Genomic DNA, 23,140 nt, shown 5'->3' on the forward strand with positions numbered 1-23,140 from the left:
ATTAATTATTAATTATTAATATATAATATAATTTTTATATATTATTAATTTTTATTTATATTATTTATCTATTCTGTCATTAATAAAATTGTAATTTTGAGCGCATCGCACTTTTCCGTGACCTTTCAGTTCTCGGAGAAGGTTCAATGTTCGAATGAAAACACAAAGAAAAAGGGGTGAGAAAAAAGTAAAGAGCAAAAAAAAAAAAAAAAGTAAAAACACGCACTGCATTGGGAATAAGAACAATGCCCTTTTTTTTTGGTTTTCTTCTTTTTTTTTGCTTACAAACATGGCAAATTAATTTTCACTCAATAAAAAGAAAAAACTATTTTCATTTATGAGGAAAAAGAAAATTTTTCTTCTTCTTTTACACCATCACTTTTCTCGAATCTTTATAAAATGTCGTAAATTTTATCCATTTTCACACAAAGATTAAAAGTTACAACAACCCCAATAAAAAATGGTCTCAAGAAATGCGAGCGTATCTTTTCTCCATTCCTTTTAAATGGCTCTATTGTTTTAATGAAAAAAAGAAAAAAAAAATTTTATGAGGAAAGATTTTTTTCTATTCGTGGAAATAATTTTTCTTTACTTTTTTTTCTGTGATAAAAGTAATTTTTTGAATTATAAAGAATTGAACGTATTGGAAACATGACAAGAATTAAAAAAAAAAAAATTTTGTATATAAATTCTTGTACTTTTATAAAAAATGGAAATTTTCTTTTTTTTCTTAAATTGTTAGTTATTATATACGAAAAACTAGCTTCCATGTTGAAAATCTACTTATAGTCAGTGATCACTTTGATACTATTTATGGAATTTACGGTTGAAGGCAACTTCGCGTATAGGAGCAACCTCGATATTTTTATCGAAAGGGAAAAATGAAATAAACGAGTCCATGTCCAGTGAGACATATAGTTGAAAGAGAAAAATACTAATAATGGTACTTTGTCGATTTTTACTTCTCAAAAAAAAAAAAAAACTAAATAAATAAAATAATAGTAATAAAAACCGCAGTTTTCCAATATTCCAATTAAAAGTTTTTTTTTATGAATATACGTGTATTTTTTCTGTTTGTTTGATTTTTGTTTTACAGAGTTTTTCAATTTTTCTATTGTCCTTTTTTGGAAATTTTGTTTCAAATGACTGGACTGATGAAAGCAAAAAATTTGAGTAATCGAAAAACTATTATTTCTTTCAACTGAATTTAAATAAAATTATTTATTTAAAAATATGTTTTAAATTATTTATTTTAAAAAATGTTTTAAATTATTTATTTAAAAAAATATTTTAAATTATATATTTAAAAAAATGTTTTACACTATTCATTTAAAAAAATTTTTTAAATCATTTATTTAAAAAATGCTTATATTTTATAATTTAAGTGGTTAAATAATTTAATTTATTTATTCTAATTATCAATAGTTTAGTATATTTTTTTTATTATTAACAATTTATACCTAATGTGCTTCAAATTTTTTAAATTTAAACTTTCAATTATTAAAAATTTAAACTTCCAATTTATGAAAAATTCAAATTGTTGTAATATTTAAAATTTTAAATTATTTAATTATATTTATGATTTTTATTTATTTAATTATTTTTATGATTTAACATTTTTTTAGAAAATGTTCAAATTTAAAAAATACAAACTATTCTTATTATTAAAAATTTAAATATGTTATAATTGTTGCGAATTTAATCTGTTTTAATTATCAAGAACTTAGAAATAATATTTAGAAAATATTTTAAATATTAAAAATATCTAAATTGCAAATAAAAAACATTTTGTTATAAAATTGCTATAAAATATTTAACTTTATTCTAGAGAAAAAAAATTGTGTAATTTAGAATATTTTGGAGAAAGTGGAACTAAAAATTTAACTTCCGCTTTTAATTTATTGCTATTAATCGGAATTTATTTTTAAAAAAAGAAATGTTAAATAAGAACTCAAGCCAAAAATATGGATAAATTGGCAAGTGATCCAATTTTCATGAATTCAGTAACAGGTGGTCGAATTTATATATCTGCTTGCAACTTTACTCGAAATTCAAATGACTCACACTTCTTTTTTTTTTACAAAAGAAAGAAGAGAAAAGAAAGCAGAACTTCAATTACACAATTTTTATATTCTGCCCGAAATTTTCCTTATTGTCAATTATAAAAAGATTTTTTAAAAATAATCTTTTCACGTAATTTCGATTTCAGAATGTTTTGCATTTTTTTTTCTTTTTTTTAATTTGTTTTGTCGCAGTTTTTACCGAAAAAACGAAATAATTTCCAAAAAGTAGAAAATGAAAGAAGAAATATCAATTTTATTGAATTTTTTTTCGTTTTTTGCTTATTTTACAAATTATTTTATTTATTAATTATAAATAACAAAAATAATTTATAATTATTATTATAATAATAAAATTCTTTTTTTAAATTAATTTTGTATTCTTCTAGTATATATTATTTTATTTTAAATAAATAAATAATAATTATTGTAACCTGATAATAAATTATTTAACTAATAATAAATTTTTTCTTTTTGTAAGCTCGTTGATACTTAAATAAATAATTAAATAAATAATAAGTAGAAAAATAATAATAATAACAAAAAATAATATTACAATTTTTTCTCTCCTTTATTATTTTTTCTACTTTTTTCTCTTCTTCTTCCAAATTTTTTTCTTTTTTGAATCAATTTATTTTTTTTTCTAAATTTCATAAAATTAAAGTATTTGGAGAGTTTCGATAACAATTTTGCAAAAACTAAAATATTGAATTTCGAAATAGTCGAAAACGTGACTCGCAGGAGACTGAAATAACATTATTATTCACTTTGCATTGATTTAGTCCAAAGCTCCCAGACATTATTAGTCATTGCTTTTCGGTATTCCGAATACAATGTAACGCAAATGATTCGTCACATTTATAATTTCATTTCACTTAATAAAATACTAGAAATGATTTTCTAGTTCTATAATTATTTTATACTTAAATTTCTTTTTCTCCATTAATTTATATTTAGAGAAAAAATTTATTAATTTAGAGAGAAAAAAATATTGGGAAATTTTCATTATCTCATCGTCTTTTTATTTATTCGAAGAATAAATTCAGAAAATCGTTTCTCTCTCTTTCTCTAAAATAGTAAATATTTATTTAGACTAAAGAAAACAGTCTTTGAATAAATATTTTTCTAACACAATTTAAACAAAAATTTCAGGGCAATTAAAATATCGATGGGTGGAAATTTAATATTTTTTTCTACTCTGTGAAAAAATTGTAGAAAAATAGAATTAATTTTTTATGTAGAATGCAATGAGAAATCTAAATCGATAATTAGAATTTAATAAATGGAAAATTTATTAATTTTTTTACTTCTATTAATTTAATTATTAATTTTGAAAATGTTAAAAAAAGTATTTTTTATGTCGCTCAGTGTTTTCATCGACAAATTCAGTAGCGAAATAAAGAAAAATTATTAAAATAGGAATTTTTTTTTTTTGTTTGCGTTTCTCGCGCGCCATGTGAAAATATCTAGGGAGACACAATGAAATAAAGAAGATGACGTGAAAATTCGTTAATAACGTGAGAAAGTTATTAATAAGTCTGAAATCAGACAAGAAAGACAACATCGAATCGGCCTGATTCTCTGGCATTCATTGGAAATTTAAACTTATATGCGAGATTCAATTTCAATGGAGTCCGTTTCCGAAACATGCCTCGCTATTTTGAGACATGGTGACCCATTTTAAACCAAGGCAAGAAAAGCCTCTTCCGTGAGAATATTTCCTATAATAATTCCATCTCGTCAAACACCTTGACATAAGTTTATCTCATTCAATAAATTCCTATATATTCGTTATTATTATTCTCAATCTCATTTTATACAAAAAAGAAAGTCATCGTCTCGTTCCTCTCGATCAGTGGACTTTTTGAACAAAAATACTCAAAATTTAGCCCTATTGAAAAAAGGGGAAAAAATTTGATCCCTATTTTTTAAAAATTAGAATTCTTTTAAATATTTATTGCTTTATTTACTTCAAGATCCATATTCGAGAATTGCTCTTTCCTTTTAATAATTTTTTTAACGATAATTTAAGTACTGTCTTTTTTTATTAGAAAAAAATAAAATTCAATTTGAAAAAAATAAATGTTTTTAATCAGAGGTGAAAAAAAAGTGTTTAATTATTTCGTCATAATTGCAATGGAGGGACAAAATGAGAAAGTATTTTTTTAATTGCTTTTCAGAAATTTGTAATTTTCCAAAAATAATTAACGAGCTTATTAAACATCGCAAGGAAAATGCCTTCGGGCACATTCAGATTTGATTAGCAAGAAACAGCATCGTTATACTCAACGTTGAAATGCAAATATTTATAATTCTCTATAAAGTGCAAATTACTTTGAAAGCCCTATTTATTTAAAGTGCTTAAACACACACTTATATCATGGTTTTTATTTTATTTAAAACGAATTTCTGCTATTTAATTTTTTCCCAATTTTTCTCCTTAAACAAAAAAAAAAAAAGAACAATGAGCGACTTTTCGACTTTTTTCAACTTTTTTGTGAAAAAATGCGACTAATCGACTTTTTCAAGATTTTTTTTAGTAAAATGCGACTGAAATTAAAATTTTTTTTTTAAATTTAAAGTAAAAAGTTTGAGTCAAAAAAATGTTTTGTTACATTTATTTACAAATTTCTTTTAAATTTGTCGAAAACATCAATAATTTTTTGTTTAAATAAATATTTAATTATTATTTTTCCATAGGAATTAAAATTCTTCAAAAGATTCAAATTCAAACCTTTTTGAAATTAAACAACTTATAATAATTAAAGATGACCGAGTGATAAAATCATTATTTTTAAAATTATAAGACATTTTAAAAAAAAATTTTTAATTACTTTTTATGAAAATAATTGAATTATTGGAAACAAATTTATAAAACATTAGTAAGTAATTGAATTTTGCAGAAGAATTTTGATATTTACAAAGATAATTGAAAATTTGAGGAGAATTTAAAAAAAAATTTGAAAATAATTTAATTTCTGCCAAGAATTTTCTTACTTTTTGAAGATAATTGAATTTTGGAAAGAATTTTATCAGAACTTTTGAAAATAATTAAATTTCCAGTATAAATTTTATTATTTATGAAGATAATTAAAATTTTGACGAGAAATTTAAAAAAAAAATTTTAAATAATTCAACTTCTAGGATGAATTTTTAAAGATAATTTAAATTTTGACAAGAATTTTATTAAAATTTTTGCAAATAATTAAATTTCAGAGAAGAATTTTATTACTCTCAAAGTTAATTGAAATTTTGAACAGATTTTTTTAAAAATGTTTAAAAGCAATTAAATTTTGCAGAAGAATTTTGATATTTATAAAGATAATTGAAATTTTGAGAAGAATTTAAAAAAAATTTTGAAAATAATTTAATTTTTGACAAGAATTTTCGTACTTTTGAAGATATAATTGAATTTTGCAAAGAATTTTATCAGAACTTTTGAAAATAATTAAATTTCCAGGATGAATTTTATTATTTATGAAGATAATGATAATTTTGACGAGAAATTTAAAGAAAATTTTGAAAATAATTGAATTTCTGCGAAAAATTTTATTACTTTTAAAAAAAATTGAATTTCTAGAATGAATTTTATTATTTATGAAAATAATTGAAATTTTGACAAGAAGTTTATTAAAATTCTTTGCAAATAATTGAATTTTAGACAAGAATTTTATTATTCACAAAGATAATTGAAACTTCAACAAATTTTTTTTTTAAAGTAACTGAATTTTGCAGAATAATTTTGATATTTATAAACATAATTGAAATTTTGAGGAGAATTTAAAAAAAATTTTGAAAATAATTGAATTTCTACGAAGAATTTTCTTACTTTTGAAGATAATTGAATTTTGTAAAGAATTTTATCAGAACTTTTGAAAATAATTAAATTTTTATAATGAATTTTATTATTTATAAAATTTTGACGAAAAATTTTTTAAAAATTTTGAATATAATTGAATTTCTGCGAGGAATTTTATTACTTTTGAAAATAATTGAATTTCAGAGAAGACTTTTATTAAAATTTTTTTTAAATACTTGAATTTCAGAGAAGAATAATTTTATTATTTATAAAAATAATTGAAATTTTATGCAACTTTTCGTGACTTTTGTTGTAAATTTATGCGACTAAAGCGACTTTTTTTTAGTATTAAAGGCGATCCGAGCCCTGCAATGATGAAAATACAAAAATTAAAATTTTATTTAGTAAAATACTGAATTTCTTCAGCAAAAATTTTTTTCGTTATTGTCGAATATTAGACTGAGATAAAATTTATTTGATGCAAATATCTGATTACTTGTCTATTAATAAATATTTACTTGAATCAAATAATTTTTATTTCAAAAGAAAAAATTGTATAAATATTTATTTATTTAAACTCTGAAGTTATTATGAACTTCAGTATTTAAAAAAATATTTATTTATTTTCCGCAAATTTTCAATTCAGAAATAAAAGAAAAATTCAATGAAAAAAAATTATTTATCTGTTAAAATACTTGTACTATCAACAATTAAATAAATTATTTGCTTTATAATATTTTATTAAACTATTTGTTTAAAATTTTAAATATTTGTTTTAAATTAATTTTTTTATTTTAAATTTACTTCTTAATAAAAATTATTTGATTCAAGGAAATATTTATTTGATAGACAAGTAATCGTTTAGTTGAAAATCAAATCAATCTTTTTTCACTGAACAATCGGGAGATTTATTGTTTTACCACGAATTCAGTACGACAGAACTCATAATCGAATAAAGTGTCACATTTTATTATTTTCGTCTATTGGAAAATTGTCAATAAAAAAAAATTTCTTCAAAAAGAAAGGAAGTCGAAATAAATAAATAAATAGAAAGAGTAAGAAGGAATAGAAAGCAAAAAATAAAAATAAATAAATAAGAAGTAAAAAGAAATTAAATAATTAAAAAAATTGCGGAGGTATTAACTGAAAATTTCCTATTATTTAATTAATTAATTAATTGAATTTTCTTCTCTGAAAATTTTTATTCGAGAGAAAGAAAAGAAATGCCAAATGTAAAATGTGATTAGAAGATAATAATACATATATAATATTCTATATACTATTTATCGAATTTCAAAAGGATTGAGGAATGCAGGTTTTCAACAAAACCGATACCGCGCTGAGGCAAATTCTATTTGTAAAGTGACGTGAAACAGGTGTCAGAATGTGATATAATTAAAATCCGACATTTTCGAACAAAGCTTTAATGTTTTCTCGTTCCAGTGTTACAGTCAGAATATCTCTAATTTTCTATAAATGTCACGCGAAGCGGAAATTTTGGACAGTAATGATTATTTTTATCATTTAGTGCAGCAGATGTGCTCGTTAAAGTAAAAGGCGAAAAAAAATTTCAAAGTAAAAGTTTTCAATTCAAAGAAGCCAAAAAAAAAATGTATATTAAATTTTTATACTCAATTTTATTTCCCTAAAAATTTTTGTTTTGTAAAATTTCCCCTGAAAGAAAATTATAGAAGTTAATTAAAATTTGCACAAAACAAAATTTTATTTTCATAATAATATAATTAATTATAATAAAATTAAATTTGTTCAGTCCTTATTTCAAGTCTCCGTAATTTTAATTTTTTAAATTCAATATTTAATATTTTTATTACTTTTATCAGTATTTATTTTAATAATTAATTAAATAATATTTGTAATATTTTTTATCATCATTGAATTGCAGATGAAAATAATTATTAATTTATTATTGTAATTTAATATCATAATTATTATTATTACCAAATGAAATGAAATAAAATTAAAATTTTTAAAATTAATTTCAATGTAATGTATGTAAATTAATAAATAGAATTTGCTTTTTGAATTTATTTTTTTTTTTTACAAGTGTTTGCAAACATTTTGTCAATTTAGTTATCGATAAAATATTATTGATTTTTTATTAATTATTATAAATAAATAAAAAATTTGAATTTATTTTCTAATTTCAAATAAATAAAATAAAGTATTTTTCTTTTACTCAAAATGTATTAACAAAAGGTTTTAATTTCTTTTTATTTCAAAAATTGCATAATCTGAAGTGATGTTTCTCGATTTCTGGAATTGCATCGCTTTTTTAAAATACGAGAGGAAATAAATTGAAATCTATCCAACTCTTGTATATATAATATAGAAACTGTGATATTGTGCTTTTAATTTTTTCTTTTTTTTCAAAAATTCCTATAAACTTGGAAATATTTTTCTAATTAAACGTGTGAAATCTTTATTCAATTTTTTTCACACTTTTCTTTTTTTTGTGTTAATATACTACATACCGCAGTACAAAATTGATGCAATAGTTGCTAAAAAAAAGATATGGAAATTTTTTTTTTTTTTTTTGAGAACAATATTCCACACACGTGCTACATACAAATTTAGAGCTTTTTTATTCCTTCTTCTTGTTCCTTTTTTCTTCTCTCTCTCTTCTATTTTTTTTTTATCCATTTTAAAATAACCTGACGGAAGAATTCAAGGAATCTCGCGATGATATATTGATTCAACGAGATGGTATCTCGTTTGAAAAATTGCGAATTTCCTATTTCGAATAATAATTATGTCGACAAATAGGGAGAAAAAAAATTATGATTAGGAATTTTTTTTTTTTTTTTGAGGGAAAAATTGGCTTGTAATTTTTTTTCTTGGTGAAGAGTAAATTATAATTTATAAATTAACGAGATAATTTTTTTTTTATTAATTTTATTTGGAAGTTTTGGAGAATAAAATTATTGGAAAATAGTTTTAAATAATTTATTTTATTTTAATCAATTTAATCAGAGTGATTTTATATTAATCTGTGTTTAATCAGAGTGATTTTAAATTCATTTAATTTTAATTAGTAGAATTTTAAATTAGGTTTGCATTTTTTTGTTTTAATATTTTTATAGAATATTTTAATATTCGCAATTTTTGATAATTCTTGTATAATTAATAACAATATTTTTATTGAAATTACAATTACAAATTTTAATTGTTTGAAATGAATTGTATTTGTGTAATTTTTGTAAAAAAACATTTTGTAAATTATTAATTTACTATTATTAATTTAATTAATTAAATCGTAATTTTTGTAAATAATATTATTTATTATTATTTATTATTATTTATTATTATTTATTATTATTTATTATTATTTATTATTATTTATTATTATTCATTATTATTTATATTATTGTTAAGGCTTTAAATTTTATTTCATTACAGTATTTTTATAAAATATTTTCGTATTTGCATTTTTTGATAAATAATATTTTTTTAAAATTTATAATTCCAAAAATAATTCTAATTTTTTTTGGAAGTATAATTGGTAAAATAGAGTAAATAGCAATTGAAAGAAAGGAAAATAGTAATTGTTAAGAAAAAAAAAGTAATTTCCAAAAGAAAAACAGTAATTTCCAAAAGAAAAACATTAATTTCCAAAAGAAAAACATTAATTTCTAAAAGGAAAATAGTAATTGGCAAAAAGAAAATAGTAATTGACAAAAAGGAGAAAATAAAAGTCACTAACGAGAAATTTATGTTTATTTAAATTTCTATTTAAAAGTAGACCTTTCAGAGGAATAATGATGGAGATTTTGAAAAAGTGCATTTTAACGAACGCTAATGAAAAGGCATGTAGTTGGAGAAGTTTTACACTAACATTTCACATAACAGGAAATATGAGCGTGTCCCTATGTTCGTTCAGCTTTAACGCTTTTCTACATTCTCACTCTCTCAACTTTCATTAAACACTCTACTATCCAGAAGTTTTGTCTATGAGAAAACTACTACTCTTTCTCTCTTTCACGATGATAAACTCCTTTGGAGTTGACTCGGTTGGACGTCATTGCACCACTAACAGGTATATTCTATTTTTGCTTATCTCAAGCCTTCTCTTTCGCAATTGTATTTCTGGCTCCATCAAACACACACTCAAAGTATGGTGAACATATTCTGAATAAATCGTGTAATGTCACGTAGTTCCTCACACCTCACACCTCACACCTCCCGCTTTCCGCACATTCATTCAATATTTATTAAATTTATTTTGCACTTTACAAATTATTTTAATTCATTTTTTTTAAATTTCATCTTTTTGAAATTTTTAAAAGTAATTTTATATTTCGAAAAGTCGAAAAAGTAATTTCAAACTCCAAAAAGGTACTTATGAATTATCGAAAAGTTATTTCGAAATTGAAAACTGTTTATTCGAGACTTACTAGAAAATTGTTAATTATTAAAAAAATTTTGATTAAGAAGTAGGAAATATACCGATTTTATGTATAATTTTTATTTCTCAATAACAATATTGTTTACAAAGTTATTTTTCTCTTTTGTAAAGAAAAACATTAGATATTTCCGTTTCTTAATATTTTTGTAGAAAATTCTCAATTTTCATATAAGGAAATAATTTGCATCAATTATTCTATTTCTTAATTTCAATTGTTTTTAATAAAATTCAAAGTTTTTTTAAAAATAAAGGAAAAAAATATTTACAAATTATATTTGTCAATTACAAAATTTAATTAAAAATGAAACGGAGAATTTTTAAACTTTTAGAACATAAAGGAATAAATTTTATTGAAAAAAATGTTCTGTTAAATTTATTTACGAACATCTTTAATTGTAAAATTATTCGAAAACAATAATTTCTTTTTCAAATATTTAATTCTTATTATTTTTCCATAGAAAATAAGATTTTCAAAAATTTCAAATTCAAACCTTTTTTTAAATATTAATTAACTTAAAAATAATTTTTATTTTATTCAATTATAAATACAAAAGTAACTTATTTATTGAATAATTGAATGTTTCTTAAAATTTAATTCTTATAAAGAATTTTATTAACAAATTTTTAAATAATTGAATTTTTTTGACGAATTTTAATAAAATGTTTAGAATAGTTACATTTTTCAAAGAGTTTGCATATTGAAAATCATTAAAATGAGGAAAATTTTTAAAAAAAGTTTTGAAATTAATTGAATTTTGAAGAAGAATTTTTTTATTTATAAAGATAATAATTGGGATTTTGTCGAGATTTTCCTGTAAATTTTGAACATATTTGAATTTTGTGATAATAATTTTATTGCTTTTGAAAATAATTGAATTTCTGCAATCATTTGTAATTTCTTCAAAATTCAATTTTTTTTTAGTGTTTTTAACTAAAATTCTTCTATAAATCCATTATTTTTAATAATTAATTAAATGTATATTGCCAAATTTAACTGCTTTTAGAAGATTTTGAATTATTAAATTTTTCAAAAATCTAAGTTCATTAAAATTTCTAATTAAATTCATTCAAAATTGAAATTTTCTAAAATTTTAAATTGAAACCCTTTAAAAGTTCATTTATTTATGAAAATTGTAAATTTTTGTCAGAAATTGAAAAAATTGAAGGTTTTGTATTAGAATTCGTGGTAATTTTATAGTTTATGAGTTAAACAAAAAAGACACAAAAATTGAGAATTTTCTTATGAATTCTAAAAATTAAATTTTTGTCAGTACTTTTAATAAAAATTCCTGACTTTTCCCTGAATTCTGTCCACACTTTGAAGTTAGTTTTTGTGTATGCTTTTGTTTTTAGAAAATAAAGGAAAAAATTTTACTCAACAAAATGTTTTGTTACATTTATTTACGAATTTCTTTAATTGTAAAATTATTCGAAAACATCAATAACTTTTTTTTAAATAAATATTATTCTTTCATAGGAATTAAGAATTTCAAAAATTTCAATTTTAAATCTTTTTAAATTCAATAACTTATAAGAATATTTTTATAAAACATGAAGATAGCGATTGCTCGGAGTCAAAGACTCGGAGTGATCGATTTCTTCATGTTTTATAATAATTAAAGATTTCCGAGTGATAAAATCATATTGTTTTATATTATAAGAATATTATTACAGTAAGTTTTTTATAATTATTTTCATCATTTCAAATCAATTATTATTTTTTACAATTTTTAATTATTTTTTATGAAAATAATTGAATTCCTTAAAAAAATGTTATAATTTATAAAAATAATTTAATTATTGCGAAGGAATTTATAAAAAATTTATAAATAATTGAATTCCTGAGAAATTTTTATTATTTATGAAAATAATTAAATTGTTTGGATACTATTTTTGGGAATTTGAAATTTATTTGAAAATAATTGAACTTTGGGGAAGAATTTTGGTTATTTATAAAGATAATTGGGATTTTGACGAGAAGTTTTTTTTTTTTTAATTTGAAAGATAATTGAATTTTATGAGAAGAATTTTATCACTCTTGAAAATAATTGAATTTTTGCAATTATTTGTAATTTTTCCAAAATTGGATTTTTTTAGTTCAAAATTATTTTTAATTTTTTTAAAATTAGAGTGTACCCATATTATGCATAATTTTTATTTATCAAAATAGAATTTTTAATTATTTTTCATGAAAATAATTGAATTTCTTAAAAAAAAATTATTATTTATGTAAATAATTGAATCATTGGGAAGAAATTTGTAAAAAAAAAATTGTAAATAATTGAATTCCTGTGAAATTTTTATTATTTATGAAAATAATTAAATGTTTGAGTACATTTTTTTTTAAATAATTGCATTCTCTTTTGGAAATTTTTTTAAAATCGTAGATATTGAAAATCATTGAAATGAGAAAATTTTTTGAATATAATTGAAATTAGGACAAGAATTTGATTGAAATTTTTGAAAATTGAACTTTGGAAAAGAATTTTGTTATTTATAAAGATAATTAGAATGTTGACGCAAATTTTATTAATATTTTGAACATAATTGGATTTTATGAGAGAAATTTTATTACTTTTGAAAATAATCCCGAAAGAATCTAAAGCTTAAGAAAGCAAAATTCTATTTTTAAAATTATTTTCCAAAATTAATGATAACTTTAACTGTAATACTACTAATAACTTGAACAATTTATTAATTAATAAATCAATAAAAATAATAAATATATTAATATAATTTTCACTGTAATTATAATATTAATATTAATATTTATATTATAATAAATATTTAATACTCATATTGGAATAAAATATTTGAGAATTTTTCCCGTTCGCAAAGAATTTTTCAGAATCTGCTGTAAAATTGTGAAAGAGAATTTATTTTGCAATTTTTTTTATCGAGTTTATCCCCCCGTTCTTTGTGCATTATTTTTTTCTTTTTTGTAAGTAACATAAATCTTCTTAAGTGAGATTTGATAGGGCTGAGCGCTTCTTTTTTTTTTCTTATTCCGCGTATTTCCGCTTGGCGATATTGTAAAGCGCATAAACGTATTTTAAATTTTTAATACACAAAATAGGAAATATAAAATAATAAATTTTTATGCAAATAAAAAATTGCTACTTTAAATAATTTTACTCAAAAAGAAAATAAAATCTCTCTACACATTTTCCTTAAAAAAACAGAAAAGAATTTTTTTTTTTATTTTCGAGATAATGAGGATATAATAAAAAATAAAAAATATTTATATTATAAATATTTTTTTCCTTACGTTTTATGTAAAATAAAAAAAATAAGGAGCGAAAGATCTTCAATATTCTCTGTAAATAATTTTAATAAAATACGATAAAATAAAAATATATTTTTAATTACGAAATAAGAGAATTTTTTTCATTAAAAAAAAAAGGAATAAAGAAAAAATTTTTTCTTTATCAAAGTTGAAATTGGATCGAAAATCTCAAAATGCTAAAGAGAATGAAAAAAAGAAAGTAAAGAGTTTAAAAAGAACTAGAATGTTCCGTCTTGGAGGAACCCAATACAAGTTAAGTTTCTACTTGAGAGCAAAGCGAGCATCAGACAGTTGGGGTCACAAGTTAACCCCTCGAGGGCAATTTCGCAGGACGGTTCAAATAGACGTAAAGAAAAAAATTCTCCCAAGTTAGAAGAAGAAGAAGAAGATCTCGAGGATTATCTTTGTTTATCTTCAAATGACAGTTTTTTTTCTTCTCTACAACCAAACTGTCATTTTTCATTCTGCAATAAATTACTCTCAGGAAATTCGGAATTTTTGAAAATTTTACGATAATTCAATTATTTTAGAATTTTAATTTCCAATTTATTATTATTATTATTATTATTATTATTATTATATATTATATTATATTATATTATATTATATTATATTATATTATATTTTTAATATTTACTATTCACAGATAGAAATAAATTAATATAAATTATTATAAATATAATTAAATTAGAATTTTGTAGGAATAGAATTTTGAACGAATTAATAAAGAAATATATATTTAAAGTGATATACATACCCCGCTGTTATTTTAAATAATTATACTTTGATCTCGAAGGAGAGACGTGAAATCAGTTTATTAACGATTAAATGAACTTAGTTGTAATTAAAGTTATATCATAATTATGTAAAGCGCGCCATCAAAGAGCTATCTTAGCATTTTAATTTTTGATCGTTCTTTGATTTTATTATTTCTGATAAAGATTAGCATTCATAAAAAAAATTTTCATTGATAATTTTTCAATTAGAAAGATAATATAATTTTCTACGTGTATACAAAATTTCTGAATATATTCCAAATCGAAAAGACAATATTAATTATTAATTTAATTCACCAATTTAATGTGTCATTGTTCTTGAGAATGAGGAGCGCGCGTTTCGCATAAAACGTGACACTAATTTCACTTGAGAATATCATTAATAATAATTAGTTCATTAAAATGTTAATAGTTTGAGTCTTCAATATTTTTCTTTCGTTGTATTTCGAGATTTTAATTATTCATTCATTTAATATTTCGAGGTTTTGTGGTATAAATAGTTTTAATTTTTATATAATAATTTAATTAATAATTTTTAATTAATAATTAATAATTAATAATTATTAATTAATAATTAATAATTATTAATTAATAATTAATAATTATTAATTAATAATTAATAATTAATAATAAAAAATAATTGTGATTTAAGTTTAATTTAACCATTTTTCAAATAATTTATTTCCTAATTTTAAAAAGTTGTTCTTCGATTTTAATTTACATTTTGGTTTATTTTTATTTATGTTAATTTAAACGGGCAGTTCATTTTATTTATTTTTTTATTTAGTTTTTAATTTTTTTCATTTATTTTTTGTATTTTAGCTTTTGTACCTACTTTATATTTTTATTTTATTGTCTCTAAATTTGCATTAGTCAAAATGTCTATTAATTAAGATTAGTGACTGACTTTTTGCTTTTGAATTAGTAAATTTTACTAATAAATAGTAATTTCTCCTAATTTTTTAGTAAAATTTAACTATTTAATTTATTAAATTCTTATTACAAACTAGCAACAATTACTTTTTTAAATAAAATTAGCAATTTTAAAAATAATAGAATATAAAAATTTTTAATCAAAATTTTTGTTAAAAACACTAAAAAAATAAATTTTGGAGAAGTTTCAAATAATTGCAGAAATTCAATTATATTCAAAAGTAATAAAATTCTTCTTACAAAATTCAGTTATGTTCAAAATTTTTTTTAAATTCTCGTCAAAATCCCAATTGTCTTTATAAATAACAAAATTCTTTTCTAAAGTTCAATTTATATTTTCAAAAATGTCAATAAAATTCTTGTCCTAATTTCAATTATTTTCAAAAATTTTTCTTACTTAAATGATTTTCAATATCTACTATTTTAATAAAATTTTCCAAAAAGAATTCAATTACTTAAAAAAAAATTTTAATAAAATTGTACGCTATCATTTAATTTTTTCCATAATTAATAAAACTTTCACAGAAATTCAATTGTTTACAAATTTTTTTTAAATTTCTTTCCAATAATTCAATTATTTTCATAAATAGTAAATTTTTTTTTAGAAATTTAATAATATTTTCATAAAGAACAAAACTCATCGTACAATTTCAATTATTTTAAAAGCAATTTTTATCGAGTTTATCGAAAAATGTAATTATTCTTAAAAATTTGATTAAAATTTAACAAAAGAATTCAATTACTTAAAAATTTGTTGACAACATTCTTTATAGAAATTAAATTTTAAGAATCATTCAATTATTCAATAAATTATTTACTTAAAAGTAAATAATTAAAATAAAATACAAAATTGTATTTTAATGATTGAATTCTCGTAGAATTCTTTAATAAAAATTGATTTAAATATAAATTTTAGTTTAAGTTTTAGATAATAATTAAATATAAAATCACGAAAAACTTTTTCAAAAAATTATTAAAAATAGTTGATTTAGAGAAGAATTTTAGTCAAAAATTCTAGAAAATAATAATTAAATTAAAATGATGAAAATAATGTTGAAGAAATTAGATTAACAATATTTTTATAATATCAAATAATTATTTTATCAGTCGGTTATCTTTAATTGTTATAAAACATGAAGAAATCAATCACTCCGAGTCTTCGACTCGGAGCAATCGATATCTTCATATTTTATAACAATTTTTTCATAATTTTTTAACAATGAACAATTTTGTAATCTTTTTTATAAATAAAATGGAGAAAAATTTGCATAATTTTTCAAAATATTTTTTTAATAATGAATAAAATAATTCAATAAAAATAATATTTTTTAAATAATTTATTTCCTAATTTTAAACAGTTTTTTTTCGATTTTAATTTACATTTTGGTTTATTTTTATTTATGTTAATTTAAACGGGCGGTTCATTTCATTTTTTTTATTTAGTTTTTTATTTGTTTATTTAGGTATTTTTGTATTTTAGATTTTGTCCTTTACATTTCATTTTATTCTCTCTAAATTTACATTAATAAAAATGTTTACTAATTAAGATTAGTGAGACTGACTTTTTGCTTTTGAGTTAGAAAAATTTTACTAGCAAATAGTAATTTCTACTAAGTTATTAGTAAACTTTCACTATTTAATTTATTTAATTATTATTATAAACTAACAACAATTAGATCAGTAAACCAAAATTTGTTATAAAAAAAAGCAATAAACAAAATTTGTTTGTTAATCATAATTTTCTTAATAATCACAAAAAAACTAACTTCAAAGTGTGGGCGGACAGAAAAAATGAAAGAATGAAATACCAAGATTATTATAGTAAATTTACTTATTAAATTTACTAATTAAAGTAAATTTATTTATTAAATTTACTAATTAAAGTAAATTTACTTACTAAATTTACAAATTAAAGTAAATTTACTTACTAAATTTACTTATTAAATTTACTAATTAAAGTAAATTTAGTTATTACATTTACTAATTAATGTAAATTTTACTAATAAATTTGTAGAAATTACTATTTATTAGTAAAATTTCCAAACGCAAAAGCAAAAATTCAGTTGAATTCAAAAATTCAAAGTAATAAACATTTTTACTAAATCAAATTTATAGTTTGTTTTTTTAAATAATTTTTAAAATTTACGTTAATTTTTCCTTTGATTTAATATATTTATCGTGATGAGAAAAAAAAGAAATGAAAAACGAACCTTTACTGGTGAGACTAAAACTTCGAAGTCTGTAACTGTCCTCGTCCTCGCCCTCTTCGCGGGGTGGTATTTGAACCGAAACATCGGGCACGTCAAGAAATGCATTGCTCTTTCTGTGATGAGTGTGATGCATACTTTGACCCCGTCTACTGCCCCGCCTTCGAAAACCAGGACTAACGTCATTTTCATTTAGTCTCGGTTCACTGCTACAATGTGCTGATTTCATTGTTGGTTCATGATGATGATGTTGAGCTGCAGCTGAAAATTTTCAATTTCGAAAATAAATTATTCATTACTAATTATATTAATTATTATATTAATTATTAATTAATTATTATATTAATTATGAATTAATTATAATTATTATGAATTAATTAATTATTATATTAATTATTAATTAATTATAATTATTATGAATTAATTAATTATTATATTAATTATTAATTAATTATAATTATTATGAATTAATTAATTATTATATTAATTAATTACAATGATTAAAAATTAATTAATTATTATAAACTATATTAATTACTTTGTTACAAATATAGTTATATTTTATATCGAATATTGTTTAAATAATTAAATAATTTCCATATTGTTTAATCAAAGCTCGAACTGTTATAATTTCGCTCTCTCTCTCCACTTTAATATTATTTGCGTCAATCGCATAAATTTACACATTAATATTAATTATTATTATATTATAATTAATTTATTATTGTTTCTAGTAAAATTATTGGCGCTGATTAAATATATTTTATAAAACCTTTTTGAAAAATAGAAATTGTAATAAGAAATATAAAAGAAGTTCTAATTATTGTGAAAAGAGAAAAAGAATGAAACTCTCCAGCGCGGTTTAATTTATTAAATACAAAATTACATGCGCATATTTAACAGCAAAAACAGACTGAATTTTAATTTTGAAAAAAAAATGTATAATAAAAATGTGTAATGCCATAAACATTTTTTTTCTCCTCTTTTTACACAATTGTGTCTATAGTATAAAATTTAATTTTACGCTGAAATATTCGCAATATTTTTATTATTTGGGAAAGAAAAGGAAATACTGATGCGGAATTTATTAATTGCGGAATTATTTTCTCGATTCGAGTAAATTTAAAATTATTATACTATCAACATTTTTTGTGCGCAAAATAAACCATAAAAATGTGTACGAAAATTTAATTTTTCCATAAAAAAGGTGTACACTTATATGTATGTATAGTGTGCAAATAGACAGTTTGTGTGTATGACGAGAATCAAGTTGAGCTCTCGAAAATGGCATTTCTCAAGGGTAAATATGCAAACTTAATCCATATGCGTAACACACTTTGGGATTATCAAAGCTCGTCTCGTATACTATACACCTCTGGCGTTTAAAGTTCACCAGCTCTTGAGATTAAAACTATAAAATATCTCGAACTTTGTATGTTACACGGTTCACTTGCTAAGTGTCGCCATTCAACATTTTCCGGAAGTCCAGTGTGTATTAATATTCGCCAATAATATTGGCCTTTTATATAATATTCGCCAAACTATTATTATTGGAAAAACAAAGTTTTTTTTTCATATTTGAAATCAAAACTCGTGTGGGAAAAAATTAGTAAAAATAAATTTTTTTTTTTGGTCACAAAACCCCCATTAGAAATCTAAATTATTCGATTTTATTATTTACTATTAATTAGCACTAATTAACAAATTAGTTTTGAATTCGAATTAGAAACGCGGTGTTTACTTTATTCACAATTGCAAATTACAAAATTTTTTATTTTCGAATATCAACTTTGATGTTTGAATATTATCTTATATTTAAAATTGAAAATTATTCACCTCTTTAACTAATTAATTATTATTAATTATTATTTTTAAAAATATTAATAAAATTCTTCATAAGAATTCAATTTTTTTTTATCATAAATAGAAAAAATTCTCTCCACTAATTTAATTATTTTCTTAATAAAAAAAAAATTCTATGCGAATTCAATTATTTTTAAAAAATGTTGCCACTATTCTTCATAATAATTCAATTTTAATTTCATAATTAATAAAATTCTTTCAAGAGACTCAATCACTTTAAAAAAATTTAATAAAATTCTTCGAAATAATTTTTAAAAAAACTATTTTTTTTAAAGAACTAGTTTTAAAAATAATTAAATTTCTCTTAGGTTTTTAATGATTTAATTATTTTTACAAATGTGAATAAAACTCTTCGAAAGAATTCAATAAATTTATAAAATTTTAATAAAATTCTTCATAATTTAATTATTTGGAAAAAAATAAAATTCTTGTCAGGAATTCAATTATTTGCAGAAAAAATAAATTTCTTTTATAGGTAATAATTAAATTATTATTTTTACAAATAATATAATTTTTCACCTCAATTAAATTGTTTTTAGAAATTTTAATCAAATTCTTAGAAAGAATTGAATTATTCAAAAAAAAATTTTAATAAAAATTGTCATAATAATTCAATTATTTTTATGTATTATAACATTTTTCGCCGGAATTCAATTATTTTTAGTAATTTTAATAAAATTCTTGAAAAGAATTGAATTATTTTTAAAAATTTTAATAAAAATCGTCATCATAATTCAATTATTTTTAAAAAATAATAAAATTCTTCGTGGGAATTCAATTGTTTTCAGAAATAAAAACATTTTTCGCAGGAACTGAATTATTTTTAGTAATTTAAAGAAAATTCTTCGACACAATTCAATCATTGTTAAAAATTTTAATAAAATTCTTTATAATAATTAAATTATTTTTATAGAAATTAATAATCATGTCAAAAATTCAATTATTTTTGGAAGTTTTAATAAATTTTTGGAAAAGAATTAAATTATTTTCAAATATTTTGATAAAACTTTTTTTAATAATTCACAATTTTTTTTAATTGAGTTTCACTTAAATTCCTTGAGAGATTTTAATTATTTTGAAAAATGTAAATAGAATTCTTTGACAGAATTGCATTATTTTGAAAAATTTTAATAAAATTCTGCGCAAAAATTAAATTATTTGAAATTTCATATTATTAAATTTACAAAAATTAAAAATTTTCTTAACAAAAGTGTTATTTGTTTAATTTCCAAAAAAAAATTTACTTAAATTAACGCGAATTATGGAAAAGAAAATAATTTATAAACTTTTCATGCAATGTTTTGAATTTTAAAATTACAATTTTTCCAAAAAAATTCCTTTTTGCATTGGACATTTTTTTAAAAAAAAGTAGAAGACTTGAAAATTTGAAAGTCAATTTTTAATAAATGAAATTTATTTGTTGTTATTAAATTATCAATATGTCATTAAGTGACAATTACCTATTTTAATAGGAAATTAATATTTCGGGTCATTGAATTAAATTGTCAGTATAAATTAAATTTTCTATGAAAAATGACAGAGTTATCAAACTTTGTAAAGAAAACTTTTTTACATCTCAATGTATTTCTTTATTAATAAAAATTTCAATGGAAAAGTCTTCGTAAAATATTATTGAGAGACTAGATGATAAATTCTTTTTAGAAATTTTAGAAATATTTTTCATTATAAATTCTGTCTTTTAGAAATTATATATTTTAAAAATTACGTCCTATTGCAATTGCGTCCTCAAGCAATTTTGTACTTCGAAAATTTTGTTTTTTAAAAATTTCGTGTCTTAAAAAATATAATTTGAAACTTTTAAGTTTTTGGATATTTTTCTTGACAATATTTGGGATTGGTTATTTTTTTTGTTACTTTTATATCCCATTCTCATTTTTCTTCTACTTATTAATATATTTAAAAAAAATTTTTTTAATTTTAATTTTTTTTTCATCTTTTTCAATATTCTTCTTATTCTTATATTTTTATTTATAATCTTTTTCCATTTTTTTTATTTTTACTTAGAATCTTTCTTCATTTATTAATATATTTTTAATCTTTCACCATTTATTGCTAATATTTTTTTATTTACAATTTTTTTCGTTCAATGGAAATTAATTTTTAAAAAAACATTTTTTATCGAGGGAACAGAAAATGGAAAAAACTTACAAATTGGCAAAAAAATAAATAAGGGAATAGAAAATGAAAAAAATTACAAATAGACCAAAAAGAAAAAAAAATGTGAAAAATAAGGAAGGAAATAAAACAATGAAAAACAAATTTTCAGGTAGGCAAAAAGAAATAAAAAAAAATATGATAAAATAAAAAAAATAATTTACAAATAGTCAACAAATAAAACGAAAAATATTAAAAAATAAGGAAGGGAATAAAAAAGGGAAAAAATTTACAAATAGGCAAAAAAATTATGGAAAAAAAATAGTGAAAAAATAGTGAAAAAATACCTTGAGCGGCAGCTCTTCGGCGAATACTTTTACCGCCACCGGTGACTCGTGCACTTTGAGACCTTGTGGCAGGTCGTCGTCTTCTTGTTGGTGTACTACCTTCCGGTGTACCACTTCCGCTATCCCTTTCCCTATCCTTTTCTTTAGCACCCGAAGGCGGCATTGAATCAACCATTTTATCAATACTTGAAAAACCAGGAGCGCAAATTGAAGCCGATCTTGTTTTTCTTCGTGGTGTTTCCTCTGCCATTATCTAATGGAAGACTTCTGATGACACTTGAATTTTTTTTTTCCTTTTTAAATCTATTTTCCGAATTTTAAAAAAATTATTCTCCGAATAAAAAAACTAACTTTTTTAAAACTATTTTCTGAATTTTTTAAAACTACTTTTCGAATTTTTTAAAACTATTCTCCGAACTCTATTTAACACTCGTCTTTATTAATAATAAAAAATTAACACTTTTCTTTTTTTTCACCCCCTTTTAAAATATAAAAACACTCACTTTGAAAATCGATAGAAAAAAAATTTTTTTTTTTTTTTGAAATAAAAATCTCCGGGAAATTATCCTATAAGATGGTATAAATTATTAATCACTAGGGAATTTGAGATTTTTTCGATTTTGAAAAATTGATAATTGTTTATTGATAGGTTGCATTTGATTTTTGATTCTTCTTTTTTGATATGTTTAAATTTCTTTTCCTTCTTTTTTTTTTCTTTTTTATTTCGTCTCACGTGAGAATAGGACCATTGAATTTAAAATTGGTACCGTATCCATTTGTTAAGAATTTTTCTCTTCTTTTTCAACAATTTATAATTGTTTTGAGAAAAAATTTTTTTTTTCCTCTTGCAAGAAAAGAGCTTCGTTGGTACTTGGATTATTTTTCCTCTGAAAGAAAAGAAAACAGAATAAAATATTAATAAATTTTTATTTGTAATTAATTTAATTTAACTAATTAATGTCATTTATTAATAATTAAATAATTAATAACTAATTTACATTTTTACATTAATTAATTAAATAAAAGATTTATTTATTATAAATGGACTGAAAATTATATTAATTATTAACATATATATTTTTTATTATATGAACAGAATGCGACTAATTTAAATAATTTACAGTAATTGAGTATTTAAACATTAAAAACTTAATTATTAAATTAATTAAATACTTTTAAAAAAAAATTGATAAATAATTTATTTTCAATCTGTGTTATAACACAAATTGAAAATAAATTATTTTACAATTATTTTTTTTTCAAGGACAAAATGAAGTTTAAATGTCAATTGAATGGAATTAAATTAAGTTATTAATATTAAAAATAAATAA

At 20.2% G+C, this 23,140-nt stretch overlaps 1 protein-coding gene across 2 annotated transcripts in view; it reads right to left on the reverse strand.

The window, feature by feature from the left end:
* LOC122508400 (GTP-binding protein RAD) overlaps positions 1 to 23,140 on the reverse strand; it is a 65,238-nt gene that overhangs the window by 39,116 nt on the left and 2,982 nt on the right. For both annotated transcript variants that reach the window (XM_043621702.1, XM_043621701.1), the window contains exons 2-3: positions 21,810 to 22,696; positions 17,488 to 17,745 (exon numbers count right to left, since the gene is read on the reverse strand). In XM_043621702.1, the coding sequence (XP_043477637.1) occupies positions 17,488 to 17,745; positions 21,810 to 22,059 (508 nt within the window). In that variant the 5' untranslated portion in view covers positions 22,060 to 22,696. The remainder of the gene's footprint in view (positions 1 to 17,487; positions 17,746 to 21,809; positions 22,697 to 23,140) is intronic.

Source organism: Leptopilina heterotoma, unplaced genomic scaffold (genome assembly GCF_015476425.1).
Source record: "Leptopilina heterotoma isolate Lh14 unplaced genomic scaffold, ASM1547642v1 Lhet_54, whole genome shotgun sequence".
NCBI classification, from domain to species: Eukaryota; Metazoa; Arthropoda; class Insecta; order Hymenoptera; family Figitidae; genus Leptopilina; species Leptopilina heterotoma.